The 26,174-nt window shown below is 38.6% G+C and overlaps 1 protein-coding gene across 9 annotated transcripts in view; it reads left to right on the forward strand.

Moving 5' to 3' along the window:
* The window catches only part of ATE1 (arginyltransferase 1), a 174,884-nt gene that overhangs the window by 31,323 nt on the left and 117,387 nt on the right, over positions 1 to 26,174 (forward strand). For 6 of the 9 annotated variants that reach the window (XM_045024769.1, XM_045024765.1, XM_045024772.1 and 3 more), the window contains one exon: positions 26,123 to 26,155. In XM_045024769.1, coding sequence (XP_044880704.1) covers positions 26,123 to 26,155 — 33 coding nt within the window. Of the gene's footprint in view, positions 1 to 912; positions 1,042 to 26,122; positions 26,156 to 26,174 lie in introns of all 9 variants that reach the window. The other 3 variants (XM_045024770.1, XM_045024766.1, XM_045024768.1) reach the window with 1 other exon arrangement.

Here is a 26,174-nt window from a genome sequence, read left to right on the forward strand (position 1 = left end):
CACTTCTTGTAAGCTGTTCTTTTGTGTTTAAGATGAGCAAGGATTTCACTGTTAAGCCAAACTGGTCGCCTGCCATATTTACTTTTCTTCCTACACATCGGGATGGTTTGTTCCTGCAACCTCAATAAGGTTTCTTTGAAATACAGCCAGCTTTCCTCGACTCCTTTCCCCGTCATGTTATTTTCCCAGGGGACCTTGCCCATCAGTTCCCTGAGGGAGTCGAAGTCTGCTTTTCTGAAGTCCAGGGTCTCTGTTCTACTGCTTTCCCTTTTTCCTTGTGTCAGGATCCTGAACTCGACCATCTCATGGTCACTGCCTCCCAGGTTCCCATCCACTATTGCTTCCTCTACTATTTCTTCCCTGTTTGCCTGTTCAGGTTTTACGGGAGTTTGTATAAAGCTCTTTGCTACTTACAATTTAAACCAGTTTGAAAGAAAACAATATAAAAAAAATTTGTGTTTTCACTGTTTCACACAATGAATAGACATCATGCCAGGTATATTATTTCTCTGAAGCTAAACAAAAACCGGGCGGGAGGGCAACTTAGGTAGCAAGTATTGGGGATGTGCCTCTAAAATGAAGACTTTCAACCACTCTCTGAACTGTGCAGTCAAAATAAAATGTCTGTTATTTTGTACTGTTTGTATTACCAAAGGATAAGAGGACAGAATAAATTAGTATCTGCAGTATGACAGCATTATATAAATTCTAATTTAAAATATCTATAATAATTTAATATCACAATCCTTTAAACTTATGGGGTATACTTGCCTTACCCCATTTAAGATCTGATGCTAATGGCTGCGGCTTTGAAATTGCTATGAGGAGATCTTCCACTAGCCTTACCTTCAGGAGCATATAATCTGATTAGGTGCATTTAAATATTTTGCTTGTATTTTCCTTGCTCTGAAGGTGAGGTTAGTACCCGTCTCCTTTGAAGACCCACAGTTCAATTCATCCTTCAGCCAGTCAGCTACTTTATTTGCCAAGTATCAGATGGCTATACACAAGGATACACCTTCTGAATGTGGCGAGTATGAGGTACAGTTCACTGCATGCACCTTTACCAATATTTTTTGATGATGTTCAGATAAGTGGTAGCAAAGAGTATACCTTTGAACTAGTCTAAGCACTGAAAACTATACTGCTATTACAATTTGGGAAGGAAAAATAAAACATTGTTGCATTCAGTATCTCTGCCAGGTTTTAGCTCAGAGGAAAATTTCTCAGCAGGAGAGAGACTGGATGTGTTATTGCAATCATAAAAAGAAAATACTGACACCAGCAAGTAAATAGAGCAGTTGTACATGGTTTAATTAAGGAAATTTGAGACTGACATCTACAGTGAAAACAATGAATAGCAATTTGATGACTAATGACTAAATATTCTTTACATGAGTTAGAAAATGTGTTAGATTCAGGATACTATTTTGTAGCTGTGACAGCTTTACATTTCAGATGCCATTCTTCACTGTATTTTGATGTTGTGTTGCTTCTTTTTACAGCTTCTTTTTTTTAACATCTCTATTTGTTTTGTTTGCACTACATTGCTAATGACATCATGTATGATCTGTTTTTTCCACTGCAAAAGCCAAATTAGCGTTAAGAATATGCTACAGACTGGTGGTTGCACACTCAACAAGAATACAAAGACTGTGAAGAAGCTTGCTTTTTTAAACCCCAAAAAGTGTTTATCAGATTTTAATCCTAGCTAACCAAATATACATAGGTGATTTCCTGAGAGGTGACACAAACTTTAGCTAGCAAACTTTACAGAATTTGTGTCTTGTAATCTAGTTCTCTCTTTTCCACTGGGCACAAGTATAAAGTTAATATGTATCCCTTATCTAGTCAGAAACTTCTTCCAAGGTTATACTTAGCTAGAACATTGCATTCTTAGGAATAAGATTTGTACCAGCAGAGGTGGTATCAGATAACTCATAGTTGCTTTCCACTTGGAATGATAAATACAGTTATTTTCTCATTTGTTTTCAGTACAAAAGTTTTAAAAAAAATTTAAGGGAGGTGTGAGGGGCATTACTGAATGATGTCTAAAATACCAGACTGTAAAGCCATGAACTCTGATTTTTCACTTCATTTGATAATGTAGTTTTATTATAGTTCTTAACTTAGTGAAATCTGAATAATATTTAGTCATTCCTTTCACTGGCATAACCGTAGGTTATTACACAGCAAACCATGGAAAGCAATACTGGGGAGAAGGTCTAGTTTGGACTCTTAGTAATATTCATGATGGTTAGATCATGAAATTGCTCTTGCTTGGGGTACAATGACTATTTCCACCTTTAATGTCTTGAGTTTTAGTCTGACACAACATCCCCTATCTTTTTTTGCTCCAGAGATCTTGCTGACACAAAGAGGCAGAGATGAGGACCTGCTACTTTTAATTTCTCCTTGTTTTTTAATTAAAAAATAAATGAGGAAGTCTTCAATCATACTTTTATGAAATGAAGTCTTCATATCATATAGCTATTTGATTTGCAGTTCATCTTTGAACTAGGGATCAGGAATTAGAGGTGATATGAGACTTGGCAGCTCTTTGGACCAATGCAAGAGGTCTAGTATAGGCTTTGATGGCTGTGGGCCCTGTTGATTTATGTTAAGAGGGGAGACCTGAAAAAAACAACTTGAGGATGGCTTGGTTGGAATCCTAATTTTCCCTGTCTCAAGATATCAAGAGTGCCATGAGGCATTTATCTGAATTTTAGAGTGGAAGGTGGATTTCCAAGAACTTCTTAGTGCGTCTTCATCCTCCTCATCCTTCTGTAGAAATGCAGTGTAACATGCTCCACTTGAATGATTTTACTATTCTTTTTCTTGACAGCTTGAGTATCAAGGCTAAGTGTAGTTCCCTGCTTGGGAAAAAAGACCTAGTGCCAAAGCTCATTGAAGTGAGTGGAAATACTTCTACTGACTCTAATGCAGCATTTCTCAAATGCGTCCACCAGGAGCTTTTCTTGTGGCCACAGCCTCCTGGGTGGTGATGGGGGGAGGGGCAAAGCAGCCGCCCCTCCCCAGGGCCACCAGCAGGGGCTGGTCCTTGCCCTCTTCTGGAACCACAAACACAGTAGGAGCAGGCAACCAGTGAGAGTTCCCCACCTTCCTGGGGGCGATGGGGTTCAGGCTTCGGCCCTGGGGTGGTAGGCGGCAGGCTTCTGACCATGTGGTGGACGACTGCATCCCTCAGCCGCTCACCTTCCCATCGCCCCTGGCCTTGCCCGCCTCCACTCCCCCCCATCTAGGGCTTAATTTGTCCCCAGCTTGCTGGGGCTGAGTAAGTCTCCTGTGAAAAGTGATATTAACAAATACACAAATATCACTTTTCACAGTAGCAAATTTACTAGCTAGCACGTCTTTAAAAAAAAAAAAAACAACCAAAAAAGGCAAAACATGCAAAGCACCTTATTTGTGTTTCTATTCTGTTTAGGTCCAGTAAAGAATAGAGGCAATTGTACATTACTTTTGTTATTGAGTCTGCAAAAAAAACCAACTACATAAATAATTACAATGATTTGGACATGTATATATGCATATTTATTTATTTTTTCCTAAAATAAAGTATTTTAGGAAAAAGTGTCAGGGCGGCCACCAGCAAGAGTTGGTGGCTGCACTCTGAGGTCACCAAAAATTTTATTGTGAGAACTCCTGCTCTAATGGCCTTGGATTGGGCCCTTTGAAAGCATTAGTAAGTCTCCTTTGGCAGAAGTCATTTGAAGAAGTTGTTGTTTACCCTTAGGATTTCTTGATCGACCATTAATATGCAATGAGGCAGAGCAGGGTGACCAATGAAATAGCTAGGGGAAATGCAAGATGTTGTGTGACCACAACCAGTTGCTTCTTATGTCTTCCCTGACTTAGTCATTATATGGTAGCAACCAACAAATATGACAAGAACCAGTGCTTGGACATTGGGCAGAGAGGGTTTTGTTTTGGTTTGTGGAGGAAATAGTCCACAGAGTGGATGCTGCATACTGTTTGATATATATTAGAAGCGCCAAATTTTTCAAACTGTGGGATAAGTAAGGTGTCCTCAAGTCCTCGATCCAAGTCACTTGCAAGAGAAGATGGAAATCACCACATACAAGATTTTAAGAGCTCTTAAAACACGTTTTTCTCTCCTCTTTAATCTATTTATTTAATAAATCATTCAGACATTAAAAAAACCCACTTTCTGGAGCCAAGCACTTCCTTCAGTGAACGTAGAATTAATTATCTCTCCCCTGCGCAAGGCCTCTTATCAGGGCAGCCGCAAGAGTGGATTGAGTTTAAACTGATATAAGCTAGTTAATGCAGAATAAAGAATAAAGACCCCTACTTCAAACAGTTAGGTCTTGTCTAGATATTGTAGCGCACATGGGTGTAGTGGATAATCTTTCTGCTCAGAAAGAGAGTACCACAATTCTCATATTTGGAGTATGGCTGGGTGCCAGTTCAGAAACTTCCCTTAGTTTTAAATTCAGCAAAAAAACCTCCTGAAAATACTATGGGACCGGCCCTTTGGGAAGATGATCTTGAAATGTTGGCATAGGTATATACTGTGTACTCGCAATGATATATATTTGTAGCTCAAATATTTCTCATTGCAGCAGATGGCAGTATTAGAAATAAAATAATTTTGTGACTGACAGAAGAAACTAAAGATGAAAGTTGTAAAGTAGTTAATAAAACTCTTAATCTTTGAAACTGAGTACTGCTAATATAATATGAAAGAACATTCACTTCCATGCAGGTTTAAGATGAGAACATGTACCTTGATATCTGGATGTCAAGTGACAAGGGGGATAATGAGCCTTCTCTAAGAATATCATATTGACTGGATTTCCTGTAGCATGGCACAAGCTGCAACTGTCCTAGCTCTCAAAGACTTTTTGAAGCATTGGCTGTTTAGTCCCATTCTGAGGCCAGTGCTCAGTGTCCTTCAGAATATTCAGTTTAATTTCCTTACTGACCATGGTTAGCTAAAAATACTAGAATAGTGCCTTTCATTCATACCTCTCAAACTGCTTTACAAAGGAAGGGAAATATAATTACAGTAACTCCTCGCTTAATGTTGTAGTTATGTTCCTGAAAAATGCAACTTTAAGCGAAACGATGTTAAGCAAATCCAATTTCCCCATAAGAATTAATGTAAATGGGGCGGGGGTGCTCCAGGGAATTTTTTTTCACCAGACAAAAGACTAATTAAAAATATATACACCTCTACTTCGATATAATGCTGTCCTTGGGAGCCAAAAAATCTTACCACGTTATAGGTGAAACCATGTTATATCAGACCAGCCCTGCCCCCTCCCCCCCGAGCACTGCTTTACCGCGTTATAGCCAAATTCGTGTTATATCTGGTAGCGTTATATCGAGGTAGAGGTGTGTACACACACACACACACATACACACACACACACACACACACACAACTATAAGTTTTAAACAAACAGTTTAATACTGGTACACAGCGATGATGATTGTGAAGCTTGGTTGAGGTGGTGAAGTCAGAGGGTAGGCTATTTCCCAGGGAATGCCTTACTACTAAATGATGAACTAGCAATCCGCTGAGCCCTCAAGGGTTAACCCATTGTTGTTAATGTAGCCTCACACTCTACCAGTCAGCACAAATGGAGGGAGGGGAGATAGCAAGGCAGACAGAGACACACACTGTGTGTGACAGAGAGAGAGCATTACCCCTTTAAGTATGCTGACCCCACTCTAAGTACACTGCCTTTTTAAATAGATCAGCAAGTTGAGACAGCAGTTCCTGCCAGCAAGCTCCTTCTGTCCTGAGCCCTGTTGTGTCCCTCCCCTGCTCTTTGGAAATGGGGTAAGCGGGGTGCAGGAGCAGCGGGGAGGAGGACACCCTGCACAGCAAGCAGAAGGCTCCGGAGAGCAGCTCCAAGACAGAGGGAAGGAGCAGCACATGGTAGTGGGGGGAGGGACAGCTAAACTGCTGGCAATTGCTAGCCTCCTGGGCGGCTGCCGCACAGGGAACTTAGGCGAGCGGGGAGCTGATAGGGGGGCTGCCAGTCCACTTGGTTCCAAGTCCCCACCAGCTAGCTGCAACGGGCTGCTCTTCCTGCAAGCAGTGGACAAAGCAGGCGGCTGCCAAACGATGTTATAAGGGAGAATTGTGGAACTTTAAATGAGCATGCAGCAAAGAGTCCTGTGGCACAGGACTCTTTGCTGCTTTTACAGATCCAGACTAACACGGCTACCCCTCTGATAAATGAGCATATTCTCTAATTGATCAGGAACGTAACAACGTTAACCGGAACGACTTTAAGTGAGGAGTTATGTATTCACTTTAAGTTGGAGAAACTGAGATACTGAGAGGTTGGTGGTGAAAGTGATGTGCTGCTTTCCTGTCAGAACAGGCTTTCTTTTTTGGTATGTTCCTTACTCCTAGGCTAGTATGTCTAACCACTGCAGTGATGGAACTGAATATCCTTCTCAGCTGCAACTGAAGGAATTGTTTGAAAATTTGTAAAACTCTCTGTAGGTTGGCCCTCATTTGTTTATTTTATGAGTAATATGCTCATTCTGGAGCATGTCCTTAGGGTTCCTCTTAGCATGGATCACAAGGATTTGGAGAATCAGAATCTCAGTTTTCAACAATGTGCTTTAAAAGGAAAAACTCACTGGTGCTGGAAGGAAAACTGGAGGTGCTCTTTGAGTATATGGTCAATAGCGAGACTTATTCACTGAGGTATTATTACAGATGGAATCTGACTGATATTGACACACCTGTTGAAGAGTTTTTCTGGATACCTGGGGAAATTATCTCTAGGTCTTCCCCTTTGGGCACTATCCCTGAAGTTTCATTTGTTGAACTGGAATGAAATTGACCTGTAAACTTTGCATGATTTTGTATAGTCCAATAAGCTGACCCTTTCCCTTTGGCTTTTATGATGTCTGGTATAGGCTATATGTACACTAGAGAGCTTATAGCAGCACAGCTGTATGGTCTCTTGTGTAGCTGCTCTATGCCAATGGGAGAGAGCTCTCCGATCAACATAATTAAATCACCCCTAACAAGCGGCAGTAGTTATGTTAGTGGGAGAAGCTCTCCCACTGACATACCACTGTGTACACTATTACTTACGCTGGTGAAACGCATGTCGCTTAGAGGGGTGGTTTTTTTTTCACAATCCTGAGCGAAAAAAGTTTTGCTGACATAAGTACTAGTTAGACATGGCCTTAGTCAACTCTTCTGGACGACTTCAAGTGTCTGGTCCAATATGTATAGTTGTACTAATTTGAAAGAATAAATCTTGTATCTGGCTCTGGTAAATAATGAGCATTTCATGCATGACTTGAGGGCGGTATGTGAGTGGAACTTGCGTTGTGGCCAATATCCTTTTGCGCTTGCTTGATAAGATTGCAAAAATGACAGAAGCCAGATATTAAAAATCTCTTATGTGCCATGAGTTCCTTTATTATGATATAAAAAGGATGCTTTTTAAGACCGTATTGCTAGATTTTTTTTTTAAAGCAACTCAAACACTGAATTTAAAAAAATGCCTCAGGAGCTAGTTGACATTCAGGGGGTGTTTTATGTATGTATTTATTTTTTTTAAAAACCTTAATTTAATTTGTGGTGTCTTTCCAAAACTACAGCTATTTGGTGTGATATTTTTGCTCTGTCAGTGTGCACAACTCTGCCTGAGCATGTGCACAAGAGAGAATAATGACCGTATTCTGAACAGGAAGTTAGTGTGGTGTTTTATTCTCTATTATTTCTCCTTTCTTTTAAATTTAAAAGACAAGCTTTGCCTTTCTAATAAACAATTTCTTTAGTGGCCCATAAACAGCCACTCTACCTTCCTGCTCTATGCAACGACAGTAGAACCACAAGACTAACATCGTTCCTTTAATAATAGAAGTTTGTTCAGCTGAGTTCAGTGACTAGTTACTAGTCAAAACTGACTGAAATAATTGAACAGAGAATAGCTGTGTTCTGCTGCTGTCTGCTTCATCTAGCAGTCAAGTTTTTCTCTCTTTAAAAAAAAAAAAGTGTTTACATTCTACAAGTGCAAGACAGTCTCTTTTTGGTTCCCAAATCTCAAGATTTATGTAAAATCATAGCTAGGCTAGTTGCTAGATTGAGCTCTGCTTGTAGCAAAATATGTCATAGGTTATATATTTTGCTAATTTCTTGTTCCAATTAAGGTATTGTTAATTTTGGATATTAATCTCTAATAGGTTTGTCAAAGACCACAAAATGATGGTAGTATAGCTATATTAAACATAATGCTGAAAGGAAAAGGAAGGGAGACGGTTCACTTTTTTAAAACATTCTGATGCTATGTCTCATAGCTTTGTCTTTAGCTGACCGCCATTGCCAATCTGTTTCTGCTGGGCCATTGCCTGTATCAAAAATCTGTCTCTCCCTTTCTCTATAAAATACATATTCCTCACTTAATCTTTTCTCAGTTGCCAACTACAGTATTTTGTTTCCAACCTCCCATTATTCAGCAGTGTCCTGGAGACGGCAGTCTTCGCGCCCCTCAAGCAGCATTTCTCAGCATAGTCTTGGTGACAACTTTTTCTAGTTTTCACCTCTGAGATTGCCATTCTCCTTGTAAGATTATCAAACTTCTTTTGGACCAAAACTGAACAGAAAAATCTTCCCTGACTCACTTGCCACTTCTGAGCTGGCTCTGTCCCCCTCCTGACCCCCCCCCCCAGCTATACATCTTGGCTACCAAATAACTTCTTGTACCTTGTGTTAACTTAAACCCCAATCCTGCAAACCTTTACCCATGTGTTTAACTATACTACCTTAAGTAATCTCATTGAAATCAAAGCAACAACTCTCAGTTGTAGAGTTAAGCACACAAATAAGTGTTTGCAGGATCCAGACCTTAAAATTTAAGTTCCTTGGACAGGGACTCTCTTACTTTTTAAAGACCCTGTATTTGAACGGTACCTAGCAGAGCAGAGCCAAACCATGGTCATAGCCTTTGGGTACTGCTGTAATACAAGTAATGATCCTGCACGGCATTGAGCACGTTCCAATCCCAACTTTCCCTCCACCCTCTCACTGTATCCTTCCATTCTTCCCCATGCAAAAATACCTGCTTCTTTGCCACTTTTGAATTTCAGTTTTCATTTACTTACATTGTGTACTTAAATTCATGTTCAGCTTCCTTCCTGAGTTTTAGAAGTAAACTAAATGATCAACAATCTTGTCTTCTGTGCACTGAATACACTAAAATTTGTACTGTTTTTCTCTTCTGCCTTTTACTTATATATGCACCCAATAAAGTGCTCACTCACTATTTCAAAATTTCAATTATGAAGGTGAAAACATTTTTAATGTACAGATATCAAAATAGCAATCATTTAAAAAAGGCAGTCATTTTAGTACATTGTATTTCATAAGTATTTTGCTCAACATTTTTTATTTCCTTTTAAACAACACATATAATCACCTAGACAAGGCCTTAGTGTTACTTGTTACATGATCATTTGTGACACCATATTCATGGCTGTCACGCTAGTGTTAAAGCAGCTCCCATTTTGTAAAGATTCGCTAAGCAACTATATATTTTATTTTCCCATTGATACATTTCTTATTAATGATACTTTGATAATTGCATATATGGACACAATATATTAATCAGTGAGTTTAGTAAACCTATCATAGTTGTTCCCTCTTTGTCAGTTACAAATACTATCTAAATGATATTCATAGATTCAAGGTGAGAAGGGACCACTATGGTCATCTAGTCTGACCTCCTGCACAATGCAGGCTACAGAATCTCACCCACCCACTCCTGGAACAAACCTCTAACCTATGACTGAGTTACTGAAGTCCTCAAATCGTGGTTTGAAGACCTCAAGGTGCAGAGAATCCTCCAGCAAGTGACCCGTGCCCCATGTTGCAGAGGAAGGCAAAAAACCTCCAGCGCCTCTGCCAATCTTCCCTGGAGGAAAATTCCTTCCCGACCCTAAATATGGCGATGAGTTAAACCCTGAGCATGTGGGCAAGACTCACCAGCGAGCACCCAGGAAAGAATTCTCTGTAGTAACTCAGATCCCATCCCATCACAGACCATTGGGCATATTTACCTGCTAATAATCAAAGATGAATTAATTGCCAAAATTAGGCTATCCCATCATACCATCCCCTTCATAAACTTATCAAGCTTAGCCTCGAAGCCAGATATGTCTTTTGCCCCCACTACTCCCCTTGGAAGGCTGTTCCAGAACTTCACTCCTCTAATGGTTAGAAACCTTTGTCTAATTTCAAGTCTAAACTTCCTAGTGTCAGCTTGTTGTACTCAAGTCAGTTTTAGGCTTTGCTTAAGGTTAGTGTCCTATTGGATTTTGAGCATTTGCTGTCAATGGCTATCAGTACAATGGTTTCTGTGATTCATCATAACAGATACACTGGAGGTGAAAGTCCTGGCGGAGGTAATCTAATTCCAAGGCCCACTGGTTGCGATAATGTATTAAAAAAGTTATGTTGTGATTGGTTCTCTAGTTGAAGACATTTCCTTCTCTGATATCTTCTTCAAAATCTCAAAACCAGTTCTGACTGGTGGGTAGAGAAAATGGTCACTTTGGAGCATGCTTGCCCTTTGCCAAGAATGCTATAGTATTCTAGGAATACTTTTGAGAACCCAGTTGCTCCTGGAATCCAAGGTAGCTTTAATTGTTAACAAAAATATTTTTTCATCTGTGCTTTCATCTTGACTTGAAATCTGCAACTATTTTGCATGTAGATCTTGCATCTATTAACTATTCCCTTTGTCTATATCTGTTTACTATATATTGTGCTACTCTTGGAAGACCACTTTAAAGCTACAGACAGTAGTCACCACTTGCTTGGAGATGTTAGCCATATGTAGAGCGTGTTACTCCAGTGCTTCAAAGATTGCAGTGGCCATCTCTTTGCTTCCAGGTGCAATTCAAGGGCTGATGTTAATATGTGAAGTCCTAACTACCCAAGCAAGGCCAGCCCTCCAGATGCTCATTATAATAGAGTTAAGGAAGCAAGGTTCCGGCGGAAAAATACATGATTATGTGACTGAAAACTCTCAGTGCATTATAAATAAGTAGAGGTGTGCGTGAACTGGATTTTTTGCTTTGGGGAGAGTGTCACAAATTTGAATTTTCTTCTATTCTGGAAGAAAACCAAAATCTTTGAAACTTCCTAGAAGCTAAAATTAGGAAAAAGTTGATCAAGACATTTTGTATTGATATAATCTAAACATTTCTTTCTAATTTTGACTTCATTTTATAATATGAAATAAACTAAAAAAAGTAATTTTAAAATGGAAAATCAAAACATTTCAAAAAGGTTGTATTGACCTTATAAAATGCTTTTTTATTTTTAGTTTCTAAATGAATTTTTGTTAAAAGGCAATACACTTCCTCAAGATGTCATGATTTTGATGAATCGGTGTTTTTCAAAGCAAAAATGTTCTGTAGGAAAATTTCCAACCAGCCCTACACATTGAGGGCCAGAATTAGTGTTCCTGGGTGCTCTTGATTATGCTATTTTCTGACTTTTGGGTGCTTGACTTTCCAATCCTAACTTTCTTTTAACGTGGGTTTTTTGTATATAATTTCCTAGGTTATTTTAAAAAGAGGAAAAATAAATTGTATTATGTGCAATTGTAGGGTATCGAACGTTCAGGAACTTTAGCATTAAGGCGTAGCAAGCTTCACAGAGCAAAATACAGACAAGAAATGGTGATATTTGACAGTTTATAACACAATTAAATCTGAAAGGATTTTAAGGGAGATAACAAAAGTCTCCTTTCTGACCCTAGGGTCATCATTGGGGGTAGGATAGCTCAATGGTTTGAGCATTAGCCTGCTAAACCCAGGGTTGTGAGTTCAGTCCTTAAGGGGGCCACTGAGGGAGCTGGGGCAAAAATCAGTACTTGGTCCTGCTAGTGAAGGCAGGGGGCTGGACTCAATGACCTTTGAAGGTCCCTTCCAGTTCTAGGAGATAGGTATATCTCCAATTATTATTAAAAATTCCACCAAATTTCAAGTTCCTGCTACAAACTATGGTGGCGGTAGATCTTTTTTTTTAAAAAAGTCAAAGCATATATATATAATGGAAAATGTTAGGCAATATGAATATAGAGTTTGCCTCCACTCCTTGTATCATAAATTTGTTACTGTATCAGGCTTTAGCTTTCCTTTTTCTTGCTTAAGCAGTGGAAGCCTATAATCAGACCTTTTAGTATCTAGAAAGATGCTAATGAAATCAGTGCTGCAAGGATTTATTTACAGACTTAACAAAATTATTTGCTTATTTGTACTGAACTTGGGTGGTGGTGATGTGGGTTTGGTAAGCCAAAGGAAATGATTCAAGCCATAAAGTAAGAGGAGAAATTACTAAAGGTAGGAAAAAGTAAGTATAGATGTGACCTCTGTAATGAATAGCAACTTAACATGATGTTCTGATCACTGACCAAAAGTATATTGCAATGTATATTTTAGAGAACTTTACCCTGAATAGTGAATTTTGTGCAACCCTCCATTAAACAAGTTTAAAAAAAGTATTGATTTTTTTTCTTTTGCTGTTAGATGAATAGAGTATCATTTAAAACAAGAATTCTACAGATCAAGAACACTATAGCTGTTCAGGCAAACTGTAGTAAATGGAATTTTTTTTACTGATTGTGTTTTGAAATGTTTTTAGAGTTACACATTTGTATTTGTCTTTGAGTGACTAGGAAGAAATGGTTTATGAACTTGGGATATTGTTTGGAGATGTGAGTAATTTTCATGTTGGAAAAGCTAAGTGTTAAAATCCACTCCATTTTTCTTAGGAGCATTAATCTTAGTTTTCTGCAGTAAACTACTATAAACCTTGCATACACTTAGATAATATATATGAAAATATTGGCTTCTTTGTTAAACTCGTACACAACTGTGTGTTTAAAAAATCAACTTGAGGTCAAACTCTTATGAACCATTCACTGAAAGTACATTTAAACTATGATATTGTCACCATCGTATTTTTCTTCATCTCAGAAAGACATTCAGTGGCTGCCAATATATAAATATTAGAACTGCCTCTGAGCTACAGAGACTATGAAAATGATAGAGTAAAGTAGTTGCTAGGAGAGAGTAAATAATTCACTGTCGTACTATTGCAAGCAAACACTCTGGCAAACTCTTTCTTCCCTACCTCCCACAGCAAAATGGGCAGAAAGAAGGGACATAATATTGCCTAAGAATTTTGAACACTCCAGTTGTGGCAGCAGCAGGGGCACCAAGGGAAAAGAGTGAAGAGACTGGACTTGTTCGGTTGTAAGCTGTATTCAGTGGGAGGGCTGCAATTTAGAATTGCTAACTAACTCTTCTAAGTTGCTATGACTACTCTCTGGGAGAACATGATGAAGTTTAAAGGATCAAGAAGGAGTTTAATGTGATGGAGGAGGAGGACAAGCCGGTGGACAGGACAGCTTGGATGTGGCTGAGTCAGCAGCTCGAACCATGGCATCTGCCATAACTATGAGAAGATGTTTGTGGCCTGAGTCTTCAGACTGTCCTCCATAAGTGCAGCAGGCTACCCAAGAGAGGCCTTTTGAAGGCTACTCCCTCTTTTCAGAAAAGACAGATAAGGTACAAGGTAGCCTAAAAGATTCCAGAGCAATCCTGAAGTCATCAGTTGGAATCTATACACTGGTGATGAAAAGGAAGCAATTCGACTGGAAACAGATTCTCAAATGTCTGAACTTTATACCTTGGTCCCAAGATGTGCAGAAAAAGAGTAGTAGAAATTCCAGGCGGTGACTCCTTCTCCCCTACATCTCTGCATGGCAGGTTCCTCTTGACCAGCAGCCTGAGTTTGTCAAGGGCAATATAACTATCGGTTCCTACCCCTGTGTTTTCTGGTAGTCTATCCTATTTCCTTCATGCTTGGGGACACACAACATCGGATCAGTGGGTCCTAACCATGGAGGATCTGGGATACTCCTTTCACTTTGTTTCTATCTGCCCTTTCCTGTCCCTATACAGGAACCATCCTCACGAAGCTGTCCTTCAGCAGAAAATCCAATCTCTTTCAAGCAGGGGTCATACAGGAAGTTCCTCTGTTCTTCAGTGGGAAGAGCTTTTATTTCTGCTATTTCCTTATTCCTAAAGTGAAAGATGTTCTCTGGACTATTTTAGATCTAAGAGAGTTACAAATACCTGAAGTAAATAAAGATCTGTAAGGTTACCCTAGCTTCCATTATTACTTCACTGGAACAAGGGGACAGGCATGCGACCCTTGATTTAAAAAAAAAAAAACCCACTTACTTCCATGTAGTGATCCATCAAGACCATAGGAAGTTTCTCAGATTCACAGTGACTGGAACCCACTATTAGCAGCTCATTGTACTTTAATTCGGCCTGTCAGCTGCGCCTTTCATTTTCACAAAGTGCATGGTGGTGGTAACTGTGTATCTTTGGAGGCTGGGGGTCAGTGTATCCCCTTACCTAGATGATTGCCTAGTGAGAGGCTGGTCTGAGTCTCAACTGCTGTCCAGTGAGACCATCATCAGGCCCACCTTCAGTGCACTGGGGTTATTACGTAGTCTGGACAAATCAATTCTGAAATCTGTGCAAAGAATAGAATTTATCAGAGAACTCCTGGATCCTACAAAAGCCAGAGCATTTCTACTTCAATCGAGGTTCCAAATGCTGTGGGGCTTAATCATGGAAGTAAAAGCACATCCTGCTTCCACAGTGCACACTTGCCTTGGGCACAGGGCAGCATGTACCTACATGGTATGGCACACTGGGCTGCCCCTCAGGAAGCTTCAAGGATGGCTAGTATTGGTGTATGCCCCCAGACATCAATGTCTAGACCGAGTGATTCGCATATCAGAGGTAATTTTGTTCTTCTGGACGGTTGGACAGACCCTTTGAAAGTTTGTATGGAAGTTGCCTTTGTTTCCCTGCAACCAATGCTCATATTGTTCATACATCCCTACTCCCTGGGTTGGGGGCACACAGGGAAATCCTGCACATTCAAGGTTTGTGGTCTCTTCAAGATCTGAGGATTCATAAATGACATGGAACTGCATGCTGACCATCTAGCTTGTTGGGCCTTCTATCCATATATCATGAGGGAAAAAATCTGCAAGTGTTAACGAACAGCAGCAACTATGTTTTACCTAAACAGGCAGGGGAGGAGAGTGTTTATCGCAACTGCATCAGGAGGTGATTCTCCTCTGGGAATTCACTTCAGAGCTGCATACCTTCCAAGGGCGCAGAACATGTTGGCAGATCACGAGGGTAAGGGCTTTCTCTGATCACTGAGAGTATTCCATTACGTCTGGACATGTCCCGGTCCATCTTTCAGCTGTGGAGGGACTCCCCAAGAAAGTGCACAGCCCTGGCTCATTGATGGACACTTTCCTGTTACCATGGAAGAACTCCCTAATGTATGGCTTTCTTCTAGTTCCTTTGCTCTCCAGAGCCTGGTCCAAATCAAACAGGACCATTCTTACCTCATACTTATAGCACTGGTTTTGCCTTGAAAGCACTGGTATTTGACCTTACTAACCATTTCAGTCAGGCCTCTGATATCTCTCCTGTTGGATCCAGATGCGATTTCTCAGGACCACGGCTGTCTGGTCCAGGCCAGCCTGCGAACCCTCCAGTTGACAGAGTGAATGCTTCATGGCTAACACTGTTGGAAAGGGCTTGCTCTAAGGATCTTCTGTAATTACTGTTGAACAGTAGAAAGCCCAGGTGTACTTACCTGATGAGATGATTTTTTTTTCCTTTTAAATCTGATATCAATAGAAGTATCTCTTGCCATAGCAGGCTTCTACCAGCCACATATAGGACTATCTTTCGCACCTAAAACATCAAGGTCTGACAGCTATATTAAAGTATATTTGGCAGCTATTTCAGCTTTCTATTCTTCAGTGGATAATGGATTCATTTTTTTCAACTGCATTACTATCAGATTGCTACAAGGGTTAGGCTGATTATACCCACAGATACAAGAACCTGTTCTCCATAGGATCTGACTCTGGTGATGAGTATTTCAAAGGGCGGCCACATTAATTTTACCAAGACTTGCTCCTTGCTCCACCTCTCTACGAAAGTGATGTTTGTGCTTGCAATAACTTCATCAAGGAGAGCAGGTGAGTTGAGAGTCTTGGTGTTAGAGCTTCGTTATACAGGTTTCCATAAGAGTAAAGTTTACTTCTGCCCTCACCTAAAGTTCCTAAAGGTAGTGTCTAATTTCCACATTAATCAGTCAATTTATTTTCCAACTTTCTTTCCAAATCCTCACACTCATAGAGATAAGGAGAAACTTCATTCGTTTGATGTGAGAAGAGCTTTAGCTTCTACTTGGACCGCTCTAAATCCTTTAGATCCTCAATTCCGTTGTTTGGTCTCTGCCTGCAACTGCAACAATCAGTTTCCACTCCTAGGATTTCCTCTGGTATTTCTTCTTGCATTCATTTGTGCTACCAGTTAGCCAATGTCATGCCAGCATCTAGAGTGTTAGCCTGTTCAACTAGAGCACAGGCAGCTTCAGCATCTTTCCTAGTGCAAGTAGCCCTTCAAGACATTTCCAAAGTGTCAACTTGGTCATCAGACTACAACTTTGTTGCTCATTATGCCATTTCCCAGAATGATACTAGTTTTGGATGGGTGGTTGTCCAGTCGCAGGTGCACTAATGTGGAGGCAGGAATGGACATGTCCAATCACTTGAAGGAGAAGAAGAAGAAGAAAGAGACACCTACCTTTCCATAAGTATAGCTCCTTGAGATGTGTTGCACGTGTACATTCCATGACTCACCATCCTTTCCTTCTCTATTGGAGTTTATCTGGTAAGAAGGAACTGAGGAGGGTTGGGGCAGCTTTGTCCCCTTATCTCCATGCAGTTGTGCGTGACACCAGAGGACATTCGAGCTGCTCCAACAGATATCACTGAGGAGAAAAAGTTCTCCAATAGCTGTGCATGAGGTGCACGCACACACCGACAGTGGAAAGGACATGTGTAACACATCGAAGAACAACAGTTACAGAAACGTAGGTGGCAGTTTCTTCTCATGATGTGGCCTTTCACTACTTTGGACAGAAGAGTGGGTAGCTCCATCCAGTTCTTGCTTGAGGTAAAATTATTTAAACTTTCTTCTTGTCCTTAAAGAAATATGTAGACACCAAATATCCTAGTTTTCTTGACTCTGGCAGCCAAGCTTTCAGCATTTTGTACAAGTACCTTCTTTTAGTTAGTTGAGGTTTTTTGTTGTTGTTTTTCTCCCCTTACCATCTCTTTCTGCTCTGTCTGCCACTCTTTGACCTATGAGATCCAGCCACCTTAGGACAATGGCTACTCTCTGTCCCTCCACATCTGGCAGAGGAAGCTTCAGCAGTAGTTTGCTCAGTTGACTTTCTTTCCCTCCCTTATGGCCACTAGCAGCGGCTTAGTTTTTTGGATCACCATACTCCTTAGCTGCAGTGGCTTATTGGTTTTGATCTCCGGTTCACTGAAACAGCCTTGGGCAAGCCATCAGCCATATGAACTGCAGCAATGAAGGTTCCTTCTCATGGCCTTGATTTATACACACCTGGTTATTGGACAGATAAAGACGAATTGCGGGGATGCAGAGAAAAGCAACAAAGTTAGACACAGACTTCATGTATTATCTTAGGCCAGGTCACTTAGAACCTGACTCTTGTGATGCTCAGCATGTACAGTCCTCAGTGAATTCTGCTGGAGTTTTGAGTGCTCAGCACCTCTGAAAAATCTCTGTGCCCGTGTCATCTGTTAAATAATACATCCCCACTTTACATGTGGTTGAAACTAAATAATTCATATTTGAAAGGTGCAACTACACTGTAAGTGCGAACTGTATTTATTGTGACTGTCAAAAGGAAAAGGCCAAAATCAGTAGGGAAAACAAGTGTTTTGAAGAGGATATATACTGTGACTAAAAATGAATGGAAAGCTATCAGAAATGCTTCATGCAATCCCTTTCTCAACATCTTAACAATAAAAGGCAGGAGTTGTTTCATTTCTAGTGCAGTGTGCTAAAAGCTTAACCTTCAGTAAGTTAAATAAACATTAACAAGTGCGAAGTTGTATTTTACTAACAAGTAATTCTTCTATGAAAAGATCAGTTGTTAACACTTGTATTACATGCCTACTTTTTCCAGTAAGCCTAAGGATGATCCCATTTTATGACAGTTGACAAATGAACAATATTAAATTCCGATAACTTAGCTTAAATATTAGTTGTTGTCTTTTGATGTGGAAATCCATTTTACCAGCAAAGTCATTTTGAACAAATGCTTATTTGATTAAAGATAATGTCCCCAGTTCTAGAATACTGTTACTACTTAATTACTGCAACTGTAAACACAGTGTATGTATGTATGTGTCTGTTTTACGTACCCATCCAGGCATCCAGTAGATTTACCGGTATCTGTAGAATAGATATTGAATGATTGTTGTTGTTTTTTTTCATTTTAGTAATGTTAAAATCTGAAAGAAAGAGGTAGCTTTTCCTGATGCTCTTGGTGATGTGTTGAAAGAAAATTATGCTCTCTGACAGTGCTGACATGGTAGAAACCAAAATGATTTTGGTTGTATTGCTAATAAACATAAAATTAAAGGGATATAAAATAAAACCTAAGTATAATTTGTGTAGCATTCATATATAGAACTCCATTAAGATTAGAGTGGACCTAAAGCTGAAATATTTCACTGTTGAGTGAGTGTCTCCCTTTTTGGACACTAGAAATTTAAATAGAAGTAATGCAGTAACATTGTTACTATAATAATGCAAATATGAGAAGACCAGCAGGTTGTGTTTGAAAGGGGTGCCGGTCATTAAACTTACAAAGGGAAGATTTTTCAACATATTGAAATATGAGAGTGGATGCAATTTCAGGTTACAAGTCCAGTGTTCTTATTCATTTGTCTTTTAAGGTAAATGAAAAGATTGACAAAAACCTTATGTTATAAAACATTTAATGACCCTTGGCTTTTAGGTACATTATTTTTGGCACCGTTAGTCTCATTTATAATTTGTGCTATCTCAAAACCAGGTAAATAAATTTCTGGCTAGAGAGCGCTAATTTTTGTAAAGATTATTATTATTATTATTTTTTAACAACTAAGTATCTTCTGTAAACTGTTGTGTGGTATTATGCCACTGTAGATATATCCCTGCTTCAAGACCTTTCTGCTATTGGTCATCTTCAAAAGATTTGAGGACTTATAGTTTAAATGTAGTTTTTAAAGAGTCTAGTTTTACTGTACTAATATGGTGTACTGTAGTTTTGTCATATTTGTGTTGACATTTATATTTATATTTTTCTTGCTCCTTTTTTTTCATCATATGTAGTAATCAGTGTGGCTGTTCTAGGATTTGGCCACATGCTATTGCTACAATGACATTGTTAGTTAATGTAACTTCTAGATTTTAAGTTTCTTTACAGCATTGTTTGTCTTTAAGAAAAACTTACAGCTGTAAGACAACCAAAACAAACGATGTGGCCTCTATACAAGTTAGAAAACATTTCCATACATGATCATTAAAATTCGTAAGCAGTTTTCAGAAAAAAGCCAAAATGAGTTTTATTGCCCGTTAGACCCACTGAAGCAAGAATTCTTATTTAACTTATTTGGGATATTTTAAATGACAAGCTCATAGAGGAAAAATAGTATGCCCCTCAGTTTCCACTGCTAAGGTAGTTGGTCAGCCTCCTTACCTTGTGCTTAGTTAAATATTAGTCTTGGAAGAAAATAATTTAATAGCATACAAAAGATTCAGTGTTTGAAAAGGTGCAAAAAATATTACCAAAGTGATCAAATAGTTTATTCTTTATTTTTCCAGTGTTTTCATTACCTCCCTGAAAAGACAGTTAAACCAATACAGAAAATGAAGTCAGAAGTCCACGGTACAGCTGAGGGACTCATTCAGTTCTTTAGAAACCATATATCTGTGTAAGAAAACAATTTAAAAAGTTGATATACCTTGATACTTGGCATAGTTGACGTATCTTGTCTTCCAAAGATATCCCAATACACTGCTTCTCTACTTTGGTGTCTTGAGTTTCCTGTGAGAGCGTGGCCAAAAGGCCTATAGTTTTTAAGGGTGTTTGTTTAAAAAAAAAAAAAATCGAGGCTACTGAGGGATGTACCTCATACATCTAAAGTTGCACCTTACACTGTTTCTGAGTCAGTTGGTGTATTAGTGCATTTGCTGAGAGCTACCAAACACTACTCTCCCATGCCACTTTGTTTTTGATTGTTGCCATAGCAGATTCTTCCCCCTGTACATTTGCAGGTTAGTTCTTGACCATTAATTTTAGTTGAAAAGGATCACTTACATATCAATGCTTCCTTTGTTGGTGCGCCAAGTATTCACTCTACTTTTTTTGCATGGCCACCTTCCGTTTAGTAAACTGACTGCCTCGCAATCATTAATGAAGTTTTATTCTTACAACATCCCTGTGAGTGAGGGAAATACTATATCTATTTTACAAATAGGGAACTGAAGCACAGACTATATTAAGTAACATGCTCAAGATCATTCAGGCAATCTGTGCTGAAATGGGAATTGAAACCAGGTCTTTTGCATCCTACTCTAGTTCCTACCCTGTATGCTAACTTTCCCTGGGCCTGTTCTTGTGTAAACACCAACTATAAGACTCACTGAGTTCCATCACATTTCAGGAAGATTTGGCAAGAGAAAACCCCAGTAATCTTGATCACTCAACTCAAGTTTGATAAATGTGGTTCTCTGATATCTTAAATTTGCCCCATGATCTCTACCATTTGTATTTCCCCTAATTCAAATCTTTCCCTTGAGGAGAGAATTGGGTCCCTCATCCAGACCCCAAACGGAATGGCTATGTTGTGGCAGACTTTCTTTCTAATGTCACTTTTCTAATCAGGTATCATCTGTGCTCTTGGTATCGCTGTAATGTGTTTATGTGGATGTATGCCTTTAATGGTGACCAGCAAAGGAAAAAGATTGAGCTTATACCCCTTATTTGCCTCAGATTTTCTGAAAGCAAATTTTTAAGCTTTTCTTTCTTTTTTTGCATTGGAAGTTTTGTTGTCTGTCCTGGCAGACTGTGGAACTGGAGGTTAGTGAAATGATGTTGTCACAAGAGTTCAGAGAGCAAATACTGAGCAACGGATGGGAGAAGGGATTTTTAGTCAAGTATAAAACTTATGGGGAGAAGGTGTGGGTTTTTTAATTGAAACCTAGTTAACTAGGGTGATAAATGTTTTGGGTAAAGGATGTCTCTGTTAAAAATTCAGTGTCCTGCTCCTCCAGTTAAAATTAGAGCTCAGGTTAAACACCTGAGACAGGTTCTGATGAGTCTCCCAGGAAAAACAGGGAAGACCGGGCTTGACATTCCTGATGCTTTGGTGGTGAATATCAAGTAGGATTTAAAAAAACAACAACCCAAAACATTTTTTAGGCCTTGTTTGCATGCTAAAGGTACAATAAGGGATGCCAGCAGTTCTTAAAACCCTGTGCTAGTCACCTCCAAGGGGAAATGTTTCTGTTTTTCGTCTAAGGTTTTTTTTCAAGGTCTGTTCCTGTATTATTTCTTTTTATGGATTCAGGCTGGTCTCTTTCAATAGCTGAAGTGTATTTATCAGCCATTTCCTTCCACAGTGTTCCTGTACAAGGAATTTGTTGGCTTTTCTCTGTACCTGAGTGAAATAGTTCCTTAAAGGCCTGGTGAATTGATATCAACACATATGAAGTCCTTACTGTCTGTGGGATTTTAGTCTGTTTTTTACTTGCCAATCGGTAGCACTTAAATTTGGGAATTACCCAGTTCTCCTAAAACCCTGCCCAATAATGCTCACCCTGCTACAACTAGAGCAGGTCTGGAGGGAGAGGAGGATAAAAGAATAAAAAGTTCAGCCTGGAAAGACGAGCCCGCAGAGAGAATCCTGAGGAACCTCCATTTGGCTTGTATGGAGTTGTCTTCTCTCTACTTGTGTGTTTGTAGTACCTGAAGAATGCCATCAGGGGGAACTGGCAAACAGTTTGAAGGAAGGAAAAAGCTCACTAGATGGATCTTCTGTCCGTAAAATTCCAGGAAGTCCACAGAAAAGCTGTTTCTTCTGCAAGCTCTGTGCACCAGTTCCTGCAAGCAGCCTGCAGTGCAACATGCAGCCCCCTAAATCAAGCAGAACTGCAATAGGTAGGAAGAGGGAATGGGCTTGCTCCAGAACTCATGAAAATATTCCGGAGCCACCGGATAAGTGGACAGTTGGCTGTCTTTGTGGGTGAAGATAGATCACTTTAGTTTTCAGGGCTGAGAATTTGGCATCTTCCATTTTAAATGTTAAAACTCTGTTCAAAGATTAAGTTCACAGATAACCCTTTTTTCCCCAAGGGAAATTGGCAGCTATTAATCTGCCTCTGTTTTTGAAAATGAATTGCAAAGATAAGCAAACAACTAACACTGTCAAAAAGAATATACTTTGCCTTCCCTCTGAAGAGCTCAAATCACTATACAATTATTAATATGAAGCAAGACTGAGAACTAACCCTTTCCCCATACATGCTATATACATTGGATTTATGGTTACTATTTTGCTTTTAAAGAACCCATGTTGTTAGAAGTAGATGTCATTTCCCCATAACATCAGATGCAGCTCATAATTTCCCACTAAAAAGTCAGAAATCTTATTTTTCTAGAAGCATGTATTTATCTTCTCTACTGGTTTCTTTGGGTTAAAACAAAAACTTCCCTATGTTCTTTCTATACCTTTTTTAAAATATTGCTTTCTTAATGTGGCTTTTTGGTAGTATATTCATCTATTTTTTATTCTTAGTTGTATTTTGTTTTAAATTAATTCCCCAAGAGTTTTTTGGTAGTGATAGGCAATTTATAATAATAATTGGATTATAATAAATTAATGTAGCACTCATTTTATAATTGTTTACTGTATAAAAGACTGAAAGTTATTGGTTTATCTGAGGTTAACATTAGAAAAGTTTGCACTTGCCAAAAGATGTCCAGTAATATTTGCAAATAACTGTTGATAAAAGGTTTATGCTAAATAAATGTAGGCACTGTAGCGACTTACTGCCTGCATTTGGGGCAGCGCTTTAGAAATGTGTTTGTAATTGTCTTGCATATGAGAATGAACTTGAATTCTGCATTCATGGCTAACTTCAGACCTCCTCTTCAAATTGGGAGATTCTGAACCCAAAAAAGATACCTTTGTTTTGCTGGTCAGATTGCATTTTTTATGAAAGTGAATAGCAGATGTGGGCTTCCATCAAAATTTAACAACCTTTCTGCCTCTCACCAGTCCCACTGCTGCCAAAAATTACAGCATAATTGAATCACTTATTTACGATTACAGTAGAAAACATGGCACTGCTAGTTTTAGAGAGATTCTTATGTAAAATATGTTGGAGAGCTTATTGGTTGTTTGTTTGGGCTATTTGTTAATATTTGTCTATATCTTCACTATCATTCTTTTTTCTTGAATTTGAAGCACTGATCTCGTGAAGCCTACTTCCTAATTGCAATTATTATACAGTTTGTTGTTAACTGAAAATCATGTGGAACTGAAAGGTAAACAGAAGTTATCTAAATGTTTACATTTAGATTGGAAACTAAGTTTTTTGTAAATTTACTTACAGTGTGTTATGCTCCTGGCTTATATTAAACAGTTTGTGTTGATTTTTCTGAAATTATAAATATGGAGTTCATTAAATCTTAGATCTGCAGGTTCTATGGAACAATCAGTTCCTTGCTTCTTTAAAATATTTGACTTTCTTAGGTAAAATGTCAGGAAAGTTAAATCAATAGATGTGTAATTTAATGTGAAAGCTTTAGCAGATATGACTAGATGAGGAAAGTAACATGCAATAATTAGATAAGAAATCAAGTGGATGACTTGGAATAGTTCGTTTCCCATAAGATTGTGAAATAATTCTGGGTTATTACTTCTCCAGTAGAAAGGCTGCTTCTGTGTTTCCAATATTTTCTTGGAAGCTGACTTTTATCTTTAATGATCTGGGGTAGCTGTGGTAGCGAGACTGCATTTATGACAAACAGTATGTAGATAACTGTGGCAACATATACTCTCTGGCGAGTGGCAGTTTTGGCTGTGGAAACTAAGCTTTAGGTTAAGATAAAAAAAAGTTTTTAAAAATCAAATGAATTGCACAGTAGGGCCTTAATCGATAAAACTGTTTGAAAAGTGTCTTTGGCTCAGCCTACTTACCCATAGGGTATAACTTGCACCATAAAGCTAGAGTTACAGATTAAGAACTATTGGGGGTCTTCTGACATCAAAATTAACAACACATGTTTTGTTTTGTTTTTTTTTCCTGGTGCCAGAACCTTCTAAAACTATTGGCTATAATGATTGATATCAAGGTCATGGAAAACAGACAAGCAATATAGGAATTTATAAATCTCTGCTCTCTTTTTAGCCTGTGTGCCTCAACTTTGAATGGCTCTTTGGAAAACATAAAACGTGCTTTTTTTTCAGAATCCAGAAGTAGAATTAGAATATTACAACCATACATTTTCCCATGCCTCTGCAATAAAACTCAGAATTACTCAGGGTGTTGAACCAATCCTTGTGAACATATCTGAAAGGGCTAATTATAGACAACACACAGTTCCCTTGTCCTCAGCAGCTGTTTATAGACATTCCTTAAAGCACATGTCTAAATATTTACCATTCATTTGTAGGTTAACATGATATTGTGTGTTTGAGAGAAAATGTAAACAAAATTAGTGCCCTAGGAAAAATCTTAAATTTTATTTCTGTTGAGCTCTTGATTAATTTACTGTAGAATCAGTCTTTTCTCATATACCATAATACAGGGTTATGACTGACTACTCAGTTTGTACTTCACTGATTCTCCAATTAGTGTATTGCAGGTTTATGCAGCTTCAGGGGGCTGGAGTCAATTTTTAAGTGATCTGTTTTACAGCTGTTTGCCTGTACAAAAACTGACTTTCATAAGTAAGGGTTTATTTAGGATATGTATAGCACTTTGGCCCAAGGTCAACAATGCCAGTGTAGTTTACATGTTGACAATGTTGGCATTTTTCTACCTTATTCTGTTATAAGAAAGATCATTTGCCGTGGGAAGTCCGTTTATCAATGGTACTGTACATATACTCCTTCATCCTTTGCCTACATAAATCATAGTAAATTAATTAGGGGAGGAGTGAATCAAACTGGGCAACATAACGCTATCTGTTAAATAAATTGATCATATTTAAAAAATCATTTTGGGATAAACCGATACCTGTAGTATCTTTAAAATATTGACAAATACATGTGCAAAATAAGTAAAAGTTATGCTGCTTTATTTAGAAGATAAATGGCATTAGCTAAATTACATTATTGTACGTTCATAGTCTTTTTTTAAAAATCTTGAACACAATCACAATCTTTCTGTTTGAGTTTCTCCTTTTACGTCAAACTATTTGTGGCACATCAGTATATGTTGAAGAAAAACTCTAGTTTTGATAACACTTGCACTTTCAGGAAGTTGGCTTTCATGGAACTGAGCAGGCACATTTATGACTATGATGTTCTGCCTGTAAATGTTAAGATTTAACCAATCTCTACCACCAAACAGGAAGGCCAAAAAAAGGTGCTTTAGTGATAAGGATGGTAGGAAAAGACACACCACTAGTGGGGGGGATGGAGGAGCAAGAGGTATGGGGGTGGGAAGAGGAACTTTGAGCTTGTGCAGGGCATGGATTTAGAATAAAAATAAACCAGACGCAAACTTTGTATATGTAACTATAATTTTATGTAGCTTTCCTTAGTCCCTTCTGGCAATTTTGTATTTTTGCCTGAGTTTTGTGTTTAACAGAAGATTTCAAATGTGTTGTAAAATTAGTTCAAGTTTTATCTTCCAGTAGTGGTAAATCAGACATACAGTGGTATATTTTTGGAAGGTTTATTTTAATTTATGGAATCAGCAGCTTTTACTTTCAATGATTTATTTTGGAAAACAAAACTGCATAGACTTCAGTGTATTCAAATTAATAGAGAAAATTTAACTTCAGTGCTAACATTCTCTTGTTTCTGTTTTGTGTGTTCTGTTTGTTCTGACCATTCTCTGGGGACTGTGCTTCTGGTAAATCCCTCCCATGCAGTTCACAAGATTCCTCTGCGATTCTCCACTTGAGGTATGAATTTAATCCTAAT

Source organism: Mauremys mutica, chromosome 7 (genome assembly GCF_020497125.1).
Source record: "Mauremys mutica isolate MM-2020 ecotype Southern chromosome 7, ASM2049712v1, whole genome shotgun sequence".
NCBI classification, from domain to species: Eukaryota; Metazoa; Chordata; order Testudines; family Geoemydidae; genus Mauremys; species Mauremys mutica.